This window comes from Capricornis sumatraensis, chromosome 12, assembly GCF_032405125.1.
Source record: "Capricornis sumatraensis isolate serow.1 chromosome 12, serow.2, whole genome shotgun sequence".
In the NCBI taxonomy this organism is placed as follows: Eukaryota; Metazoa; Chordata; class Mammalia; order Artiodactyla; family Bovidae; genus Capricornis; species Capricornis sumatraensis.
Genome location: NC_091080.1, coordinates 12581007 through 12593033, shown reverse-complemented (window position 1 = coordinate 12593033; position 12027 = coordinate 12581007). Strand labels below are relative to the sequence as shown.

The 12027-nt window shown below is 34.6% G+C and overlaps 1 protein-coding gene across 4 annotated transcripts in view; it reads right to left on the bottom strand.

Annotated features, from left to right (window-relative positions):
• DIAPH3 (diaphanous related formin 3) overlaps nucleotides 1-12027 on the bottom strand; it is a 563626-nt gene that overhangs the window by 176494 nt on the left and 375105 nt on the right. For all 4 annotated transcript variants that reach the window (XM_068984294.1, XM_068984295.1, XM_068984296.1 and 1 more), the window contains one exon: nucleotides 4916-5051. In XM_068984294.1, coding sequence (XP_068840395.1) covers nucleotides 4916-5051 — 136 coding nt within the window. The remainder of the gene's footprint in view (nucleotides 1-4915; nucleotides 5052-12027) is intronic.

Genomic DNA, 12027 nt, shown 5'->3' with positions numbered 1-12027 from the left:
TTTAAACTTCATTACAACAGAAATCTTATTTGTCCTTATTTATCACTGCAATTCTAGCACACTGAGGGGGGTAAAAACTGTCGCTGAATCAAAGAAACAAAAGTGGCATAGCTATTAATTTTTTCTATAACAATAAAATAATAATGGAAGACCTCAGCACTTATATTTTTCATAACAATATAATATCCAGTGACAAAAAGTATGTTCTATATCTAATATGGAAAGAAAAAGGTTACTTCATATTTATACTATTTTTGAATATGAAGAAAGGTATCAACATATCAGTAATAATATATTTGATACTTATATGACTTACTTGGTTATAATAGCTACAATAATATTGAGACTGAATACCTAGTTTTTCTATGCTAATAATCATGGTATGTTTAAAGGAAAATTAAAGACCATTCAGAATAATCACTATTTACTGGGATTTCAGAAGAGGTCTTTTACTTTGGTGAGAAAATTATATGTTTATGTACCATAAAATTTGGGATATAGCCCTCAATTCTAGATTCTTTAAAATGCTATAGCCTGTAAGAAAAAAAATTAAAACTTGAGTTACAAAATTTTCAAATGTTTTCAAAAGAACATCAAAGCTTTCCACTGTACCAAAAGTTGTATCGTCTTTTATCAAAAGGCTTTGATTAAACCTTTTAAAATAGTCACACATAATATAATATTTTTAAGATGTATTAAAGTATTTATCTAATAGTTTATAGAAGTCAATGTCAGCCAGAATATTCTTTGAAGAATACTCTCCCGGAAAATGACGGAATGTATGGCACAAATGGACCTCAGCATCTAACGGTTTTGGAAATCTCTATCAAGTGAGAGCCTTACATTTATTTGAGACTCATCCATGATAAAACTTTTCAGACCATGTTGGGGGAAGGATAGTATGGAAAATGTTCTGTAAAATAATCTAGTAGGTCAAAGGATGCAACAGAAAACTTTTCTTATATTTATTTTAAAATCAAAAATATTCAATTTTATCTTTTTTTTCTGTCAGTTTTAATTTTAATAAAATAGATAATTTCCTACTACATAGAGAGCAAGTCCATCCACTCATTGATAAAATTTTAGAAATATTTCCTATAAAAAGTTTAGTAGTTGATTGGGAATGAATCCATTAGAACATGATTTCTATAGGTACAGAGTGTTCCTATCCTCACCCCCATACTTACTAATTTTGAGAAAATTTAAAAATACAGAAAAGTACAAAAAATAAGACAAGATATCCATATACCACAATCCAGAATTAACCAGTATCTCAATATATTTTTTGCAGTCTTTTTTTTAAGAGAAATTGATGTTTATATATAAAACTGAAGTCCCCCTCTAACAGCCCCCTCCCCCACACGCATTCCCTTCCCTTCTCCACTCTTCACAGGCAACCACTATCAAGAGTTTGGTCTGTATCCTTCCAACCCATTTCAAAAACACTTAAAAAACATACATACATATTATGTATCCATTACCAATATATAGCACTGAAATTCTGTGAGGAAGTTTTCATTCAAATTTACAAAAATGTCATCGTATTATGTCATTCTGCAACTTTCTTTCCCCCTCAACATGACTTTTGAGATCTTTCTAATACATATAGATCTCATTTATTACACTTTACAGATATACAGTATTCCATCATAAGTATTTTCCATTTTGTTCCTGATGCGTATTTGTTTCCAATTAATGAGTACTACCAGACTATTTACTGTGGCATGATTTGTAGTACTCATTAATTGGAATCAATTTTATCTTAATAATTAAGAACAGAAAAGTAACAACCTTAACACAATATAAATAAACTATTGGACATAAATTATCAAAGGAATGATTTTCTAAACTTAGATATGATAGGAAAAAAGTCACAAAAGCAAAGATTACAATAAAATATTACATAAAAAGGAAGCAATTTATATATGGAATCTAGAAAGATGGTACTGATGAACCTATCTGCAAGGCATGTGGAGACGAAGACAGAGACTTACGGACACAGAGGGGAAAAAGAGAGGTTTGGAAGAATTGAGAAGAGTAGCACTGAAACATATGCATTACCGTATGTAAAATTATCAGTTTGGTGCAAAAGTAATTTTGATTTTGCATTGTTGAGCTTTGCCACTTTATACAGTAATACATGGTTATATTATTTTAAAAAAAGTAAAAAAAAATTTAATGTAAATATTGATACATAATGAATACATAAATCTATGAGAAAAATAAGACAATGCCACGCACAAAGGAAGAAATGCAAATGCACCGCAGACATTTGGAAAAAAGTCCAGTTTCAGTAGTACTCACAGAAATGCAAGTTAAGATAATAAAATACCACTTTTTAACCTATTAAGTTAACAAAAACCTTACAAAATGAGAAATATCAAACCAAGGCACATTCATAAACTAAATAGTAAAAGTTGGTGAAAGTAGAAAAATATTTCTGGAAATCAGTTTGGTAGCATGCACCAAGAATCTTAAAACTATTTAACCTTTTTTCTTTCATATTCTAATAATTACAAACACTTTTCAATTACTTATGCATTGAGTGAGTGAGTGAAGTCGCTCAGTTGTGTCAGACTCTTTGCGACCCCATGGACTGCAGCCTATCAGGCTCCTCCATCCATGGGATTTTCCATGGAAGAATACTGGAGTGGGTTGCCATTTCCTTCTCCAGGAGATCTTCATGACCCAGGGACTGAACCCAGGTCTCCCGCATTGTAGGCAGATGCTTTACGTCTGAGCCACCAGGGAAGTCCACTTATGCATTAGGTATGCACAAATAACTATCACACAAAAAAGCTGAAAATAAATATTTCTCTATGACCTCATACTGATGAATGTAAAATTAACTGCAAATTAAATTAGACATGATACTTTCAATGGATGCAATAACATAGATATTAAAAATTACAAATTAAAAATCACAGTTTACATAAAATGAAACATTCTGGAAATTCAGGAAGTAATGTGAGACACTAAACTGTCCGTTGGCTAGAGTCATGTAACTACTGTTAAAAGACAGAAGCTTTTAAAATTTAAAGAAAAATGGGTCAAGATATTAACAGTGATTCCTTGGATTATGGTCTTTTGATTCAAATACTTTTTATGTGTCTTCTATAACATGAAATTACTATTTTCAAATTGGAAAATAAAATAAACGTAGGGCTACTCTGGTGGCTCATAAAGTAAAGAATCCACCTGCAATTCAGGAGACCCAGGTTCAATCCCTGGGTCAGGAAGATCCCCTGGAGAAGGGAATGGCCACCCATTTGTCTTCTACAACAGGAAAATATTACTTTCAAATTGAAAAATAAAATAAACATAGTTATCTTTAAAAATGGAAGCTTCCTCCAGAAGAAAATGAAAATTAAATGAAAATATTATTAAGATTACATTGGATACGAAGGTTCATGAAAACTTTTGCTTCCTGTCAGGTTTCAACTTTCCAGGTTGATTGCTAAGAGGCTTTGTATGACAGACCCTTAGGTAAAATCCCCACACAATACACAGTCAATCTGCCATCAAGCAACCCATCCAGATGACTTGTTTACCAAAACTCAATAAACTAATAATGTTCAAACACCTGAATGTCTGGTAAACTAGACAGTAATATATTATTTTAAAAGGTTTCCAGAAGCATCTTTTAAAAATCAATGCTAAATTGTCCTGATCTACATTGTGTTAACAGTTTAAGATATTTCTGTGAACACTTTATGAATTTCAAGTGTACTCTTATAAACAAGAAATTGTGCTTGGATGATTTTTTAACCCCTGGGTAAAACTTGTGCAATACATCAAGGTACTCAGCTTGCTTTATTAAAGATAAAATATGTCTGTAAAAATAGAAGTGAAGAAGGAAAAAAAAGCATCTTGGTTTTTACCCTCAGGGAAACTTCAGGTGAGTTTGCAGCCCTAAATTGTAAACTATGCTAATTTAGCAGTGAGGCTGATAGATTTTAATTAGTCTTATACAGTCTTTGGTGGCTTGGAGGTGGAAGAACCAGGATTTAGAGGGGGGCAAAAATATAACTATATTTTACCTCTTTTGCTTCTAAGTTAGTGATACCTTTTAAATTCAGAAAATACACATATGTTTCTGCAAAACAATAATTTTTGTACTTTTTCTTTTCAATTTTTTCTAAGAACTTTTTATTAAAGAAGATTTCAAAATAGAGAATTTCAAAATTTCAAAGTAGAGAAAATGGTATCGTGAACATAGCCTACCCTCCAAGTATCCATCGCTCAACTTTACTAAGTATTATTTGTAGTCATTCTTGTGTCATCTGTACACATGCCTATTCGTCATGCAAGGCTATTTTGACTGAAATCCAAGACATTACATCTTTTCCTCTATAAAACTTCACCATGAGTCTCTAAAAGACACTTTAAAACATATTCACAACAATGTTGTAATAATGTCTACAAGAAAAAACTAAAGCATTCAGATTTTTCAGACTACGTTTTTCTACATTTGTTTGGACTGCAGTATACATGAGTTCCATTTATAACAGCTGGTTGATACGTCTCTTAATCAATAAGTGTCCTCCCCATCATTTTTTCCACCCTTCTTTAAGAGTATTTTGTTAAAGAAAATAGGTTACCTGTCCTGTAGAATTTCTCAGTTTCCTATAGTTGTTAATTTATTCACTGAAATAAATTATTGCAGACTGGTTATTTAAGTAGTAGCCAAAGAAATGCTCATATAATGGAACTACAGCAAAACCACCCATGACCAATGTCAGAATGAAAACACTACTTGTTATTAATCTGAAGTGGGGAAAACCCATAAAAGAAAGAATTGCTCTACTGTTTAAAAATAGAAATAAGTGAACACGTCTTCCTTTTTCACAGAAGGATATTAAACTGCCGATTAATCTTGGTATACAATATAAATAGCAAATTTGATAGTACTCACCAGTCTTCATCTCTAATAAGCGCTTTTTCTTTTGTTGGCGTTCAAATCTTTCCTTCTCTGCCAATTCTTTGGCTATCTTGGCACGTTTTTCTTTTTCCTCTTCTTCTCTTTTTTTGACATTCTCCTTCATTGCTTGCTGTTATAACCAAATTTTGGAAAATGATCAGTTTAAACCACAATGATTAAACAAAGAAAATGTAAAATTATTCACCTGTAAAACTGCAGTTAAATATCTTTTTAGGTAATGGTTACTTCTTTAATTAGTAACACAGTCTTTTAAAAGATTAGCACATGAATCCTCGTTAAAAGTATTATGTATCTAAAAATACAACTGTTACGTTTAAAGCACCTGCATCTTAGTGAAATCAACTAAGAGAAGGAAGACAGAAACTAAAAATAAAAAAAGGACTTAATTTACAAATCAAAACTGTTTTCCTATATGTACTTCCAAAAGAGTGCCTAGCAAATGTATTACTCTCCCATACCTCCTTTAGTAAATAAACCACTGAGTACAAGAAAAATAACTTACGAAAAAATGATAAAAAGCAGAAATATTGTAATGGCTACTTTATATGACAATCTATGTTTCACAATTTCTTTCATACAGATAGAAGTATCAGAAGGATGACTAAAGAAATACATGGCAATTCAAAGTCAGGGCCTCTGACTGTTCATCAAAACCAATAATGATAAGTGAAACACAAGATCTCAATAGATATGAGATTAGTTATTTTTGTACTTTTTATAAGCTTTATGCAAATCAAGAAATGCCATTCCTGTGGCATTTGTAGGAATCAGCAGGTAAACATGAAGTTTTCAAAGTGCCAACAAACAGCATGTCATCACATTACAATCTCCTGTGGAGACTATTCTCAGCACCGATGAAGCCAAAGAGGTTATATAATTGCTAGTTTGAACTGTGGTGTTGGAGAAGACTCTTGAGAGTCCCTTGGACTGCAAGGAGATCCAACCAGTCCATTCTGAAGGAGATCAGCCCTGGGATTTCTTTGGAAGGAATGAGGCTAAAGCTGAAACTTCAGTACTTTGGCCACCTCATGGGAAGAGTAGACTCATTGGAAAAGACTCTGATGCTGGGAGGGACTGGGGGCAGGAGGAGAAGGGGACGACCGAGGATGAGATGGCTGGATGGCATCACGGACTCGATGGACGTGAGTCTGAGTGAACTCTGAGAGTTGGTGATGGACAGGGAGGCCTGGCGTGCTGCGATTCATGGGGTTGCAAAGAGTCGGACACGACTGAGTGACTGAACTGAACTGAACTGAATTGCTAGTTTATCACTAATAGAATTAAGCAGAAAAGTGTATAATTAAACAAGTATGTGCCATGTTATTTTTGGTGAGGGTTTAATCTTCTTGACTATAATATATATTTTTTTAAACGCAAGAGATGGGGCAAGTCCTTCATTAGAAGTCAGATAATAAAGTTTGGTATTATTGATTAAAACAATTAAAAGGAAAACTGCAAGGGAAAAAAGGAGAAACAAAAAGAATAGGATAGAGGGAGTATTAAGTCATCCATGCGAAGAACGTTTACTGAGAGACTGAGCTGTAGATGCACACACGTGAGCATGCTTAGTCTCTTGGTGTGTTCAACTCTTTCCAAGCCCCTAGATGGTAGCCCTCTAGGCTCCTCTGTCTATGGGATTTTCTAGGCAAGAATACTGGAGTGGGTTGCCGAGTCCTCCTCCAGGGGATCTTCCTGACCCAGAGATTGAGCAGATTCTTGACCACCGTTTACCTGAGAAGCCCTAACAGTAAGTGGTACTGTGTTAAAGACTTGAGATATATATTAATTGATCTAAAACAAGTTTACATTCTGTGTGATAGGTTGGGTCTGGAGGCAAAGACAGATTATAAACAATTAAAATCTCTAACAAGTATAATACTACAAAAAAAGGAGCGATGTGATAGAATTCCTGGAGAGTTATTTCATCTTATTTGGTCAGATAAGGTTTCCCTCTTGGTCTTAATTCAAGCTCAAAGTCAAGGAGCTATCTAGGTAATGATCTAGGGAGAGCCAAATGCAAAGGCTTTTGGTGGGCTGGCAAGAGAAAAGGCCAGTACGGTGGTGTTAAATGAGGTCAGGAGGTATGCAGGGACCCGATCATTTAGGATATTCAAGAACAAGATGAGGAGTTAGAGTTTCCTTCAAGGGAACTAGGAAACAACAAAAGATATTCAAGTAAGAGAGTAAAACTAAGTAAAATGCAAGCTTAATGAAGCATTTTTGTTCCAAACTACCTTTTCAAAGATATGAACAGTCTTAGAAAATAGAGGCAGTATTTCCCTCTGAAGCAAATGGATTTGGTTCCTGTCCAGAATGATAAACTGGGGCAACGGTCAAATAGTCTTAATTCTGAAAGAAGATTGGGTTTCCTAAATTCAGGATTTCCCTCCAGTAATACAAAGCACTGTGAGTGCAGGTATTAAACCCAGCCTTTTTCACATTGCCTTGTGGGAATTCTGAGCTCAGAGATCCACAAATCTGGTTACTTTGGCTACTATTTTTGCTATAATAAACTATTCTTTGTTTCTGACCCATGGTCTTTTGCCTTCTACCAACATTTATGAAATTATGGAAATCAAGAAACTTTGGTAAATTCTCAGAAACTTCACAGATCATGACATATATTAACATTAACTGATATTGGTAAGCTATGAAGTTCTAGCTCCAAAAATACATATTTTAATATGCAGTTAATTGTTTCCTCAAAATGGAATCTGCATCCTCTATTCTAGCTCTGAATAATTCTGTTCTTGTTCACTACAATGAAAGCACTAAGAGGCAGACGCAATACCTGAAAGCTGGTTAGTTTATGTTTTCTCCGCTATGTGCCTTCATATTGATGTAGCATACGTTAAGCACCAGGTAGAGGACGACAGCTGCTATAAAGACCAACGTAGGCTAGGAAAGGAGAAGGCAACCCCAAAGTAGAAAATAAGTGGGCTCTTAAAGGCAAGTGTGTATGCCTGTGTGTGTGTGTGTGCACCCATGTAGGTATATGGAAGATGGGAAAGGAACACTGAACAGTGGTAGAGAAAAGGACAGGCAAATATATGGGGATCAAACTTGTTTCTTGTTTGAGCAAGGAGTAAGAGCAACAGGTAATAGGTAAAAATATCATGTAGCTTTTATTTTTGAAACTTATTAAAGTATACAATTTCCAGATGTGAATTTTCTACTTTAATGACTAGATGCATTTCAATAAGAATATCAAATAGGTAACCTATTACTAGATATAACTGTCACGCCTTTTTAGTACTCCTTTGGGTAATAAAAAGTCAAAATTACTTCTCAGATCTATAGAAATAATGTTTACCTTGAGAAATAAGGTCTGAAGGAGTTCTTAAAGCTATATTCTTCTATGGAAAATGCACTATCAATTTCCATTTAAAAGACTATTTCATTTAAAAATATCTTATTCTGACATTAGAAGAATTTTAGCTGGAAAAATACCAACAGACAGCACAGAAATAGGTATTTAGTCTGAAAATACTATCACAGTTCAAGTGGTAATTTGGGGGGTTTTTTCATGCTAAATTTTGAGAAGCAAAAGTAGCCTAAAACAGAAAAGTTGCGTTCTAAAACCACATTATTCTAGATATAACTGCCTATTAGTTTCTTCAATTCCAAAATTTGAAGCCAGAAAGGAAGTTGAGGGTGAGTCATATATGAAGGTAAGAGCTTCTCAGGTGGTACAGAGGTAAAGAATCCGCCTGCCAACGCAGGAGACACAAGAAAGGTGGGTTTGATCCCTGGGTCGGGAAGATCCCTAGAGTAGGAAATGTCAGCCCACTCCAATGGGAAGTGACCCAGTCAATGGGGTCGCACAGTTGGACAAGAGTGAGGGACTGAGCACACGCATGCAAATACATGAAGATAGTTAGCTATCAATTTCTTTAAATCATCTGATGCTTTACCTGGTTTACTACATAGTCAGTTGGCAAGTAAAGTGCACTGCCCCCAACTGTCATCTATGTAATACCAAAAGAAATCCTGCATGCCTGCAGAACTTGCAGACACAACCTGGTGCGTGCTTTTGTCTGAAAGATCCATGGGCTTACCAGTCTAGAGCAACGACACAGAGGGCTTTCAACCTTCAGACACATCTGGACTATTCATGGCAAAGGCATAACCAATAATCCACCTCCGTTCCTAAGGCTCATGCGCTTTTAATAATAACAAAAGACTCTAAAGTATCTATAAAAATACAGTAATAAAAATATACAGGTATACTAATGATGCATGCATGTATACATATATGTTAACAAACAGATCCCTTGGAGGCCATGGCAACCCACTCTAGTATTCTCGCCTGGAGAATCCCATGGACAAAGGAGCCTGGCGAGCTACAGCCCATGGGGTCACAAAGAGCTGGACACGACTGAAGAGACTATACACACACACGTGCATGTACGCACACATATGGGTGCATGTGTATGTACTCTGGAAGGAAATAAAACACACCAGTTCACAGTTGTTTTCCTATAATATATGCTTTCTACATAACTAAATGCAATAAAATGAACTTTGTCACAACTAGTTTAAATATACATTACAGCAATATACAACATACTTTCCCGCAGAGAAATCAAAATAACCCAAAGCCAGTAAAATTAACCGGATGTGTAGGAACGTAAAACTTAGAAGTCTGGCACTGTAATCCTCTATAATATGTGCCTACTATAATTTTTTTTTTTTTAGTTTTTTTGATATTTGCCGTATCCTTTATTGTAAACTACGATGATTTGTTTTCTTCACTCAACATTATATTTCTAAGATTCATCCATATGTTTATGTATAAATTATGCTTCCTTGTCACTGTTTATAAAATTAAATTGGGTATTATTGTTTACTCTCCTGTCAGTGGGATTTGGGTTGTTTCCAATTCTTGAGCTATGATGAATCATGCAGTTACAAACATTCTTGTACATTTCCCTGTGTATATACGTATGAGCTTTCTTTTTTTGTTGTAAATGGCAGGTCTCATTGAGTCTTAGATTTGTTTAGAAACTGCTGACAGATACTCTTTAAGTGAAAGAGCACACTCCTTCATTATAGAACATAACATTTTAGAACAGAAGGACTGAGGTTAAGTATTGTTTGTCTCAGTTCTAAAAACACATAAATACAAAGTTTTAGGTTCCATTGTGGGTGAGGACAAAATAGTTTGAAATTCACTGCTTTCTAGGATAGGAGCACAACTGATGAACAAAACAAGAGGTTCCTCTTCCGTTTTTCTACTAAATGAGGTCAAAATGCTTTCCAAGTGACTGAGCCAATGTACACTTCCGCCATCAACACATCATCATAGCTAACATACTCAGTAATACTGTTATCAGTTGTTTTATCTATACAGCAGGTATACAATAGTATTACATCATGTTTTTAACCTGTGTATCTATGGTTACTAATTCAAGCATTTTCTCACCCGTTTACAAAATATTTGCATTTCCTAGTCTAATGAAATGCCTCTTCATATCTCTTATCCACTGTTTCATTACATTATCATTTTCTTAATGGTTTACAGCTCTTTAAATATTCTGGATACTATTTTTTGTTAACTTTATGCTTTTTAAAGCATAAATATCCAGCATGTAATATCCTGGTTTTTACATATCATTGTGCATTATTTACATTGCCTTTTTGTAAACAGAAGTTCTCAAATTTACATAGTAGCCAAAAACCTCTTTTCCTTCATTGTTCATACCTTTAATACATTATTTAGGAAATCCTTCCATACATGAAAGACAACAATATTCTTCCATGTTTTCTCCTCAAATTCTTAAATGATGTCGTTCATATTTCAGCACCTATGTTATTTAACTGGGATCAACATCTGTGAATACATTTGTGAGTAAATGAGGTATGATTCCAATTTAATTTTTTCACATGAAAAATGAGTTGACCCATAACGATTTCACAAATAGCCTATCCTTTCCATCACTGACTTACAAAGCCACTCATCTGGATTTTAAGTGTTGATGTTTTGGAGCTGTTTCAGTCCATTCGATCATTGTATCCATGTCTGCACCAATACCACGCATGTGTGCATGCTAAGTTGCTTCAGTATGTCCAACTTTTTCCGACCCTGAGGACTGTAGCCTACCAGCCTCCCCTGAGCATGGGATTCTCCAGGCATAAATACTAGAGTGGGTTTCCACGCCCTCCCCCATGGGATCTTGCTGACCCAGAATCAAACCCACGTCTCTTATGTCTCCTACAAAGGCTGGAGGGTTCTTTACCAGTAGTGCCAACCATTTTGTTTTAATTATTATAGTGTCTTAAGGTGAGCCCTCTTCACAAAATAATGGAAATTTAACTCTTAGCTAATATAGTACAGTACTCAAGAATGAAAAACATAAAAACTGGAAAAGAAGAAGCCAACTACTTCTTATGTTATCTATGAATAATTCAAAAAGGAATCTACAGGAAAATTATTAAAAATAAGAGACTTTATCAATGGAATATATAGAATGAACTACATTTTGTACACTAGTTACAAAATATTGGAAATTATAATTTTTTATAAAGAAATCATTAATAATGGAATAATAAATGATAACAAAGAGAAGATACAGATAACAAAAGATTTCTTCTTCTTCTTCTTCTTTAGAAATGACTTCACTATTCTCAGGCCTTTGCTTTGTCATCTATAGTTCAAAACAGACTTATTAAAGTTGTTGAAAATGCCTATTATGATTCTGTACAGAACTACTGATTCTATAGTTAATATAGAATTGGTATCTTTATATTAGTATTTAATCTCTCTACTTATGAATGTGATATGGCTCTCCATTCAGTTTTGTCTTTTAAGAAAGTGAAGGTGAAAGTCACTCAGTCATGTCTGATTCTTTGTGACCCCATGGACTATACAGCCCATGGAATTCTCTAGGCCAGAATACTGGAGTGGGTAGCCTTTCCCTTCTCCACAGGAGCTTCTCAACCAGGAATCAAACCCAGGTCTCCCACAATGCAGGCAGATTCTTTACCAGCTGAGCTACAAGGGAAGCCCAAGAATACTGGAGTGGGTAGCCTATCCCTTCCCCAACAGATCTTCCCAGTACAGGAATCAAACCACGGTTTCCCTT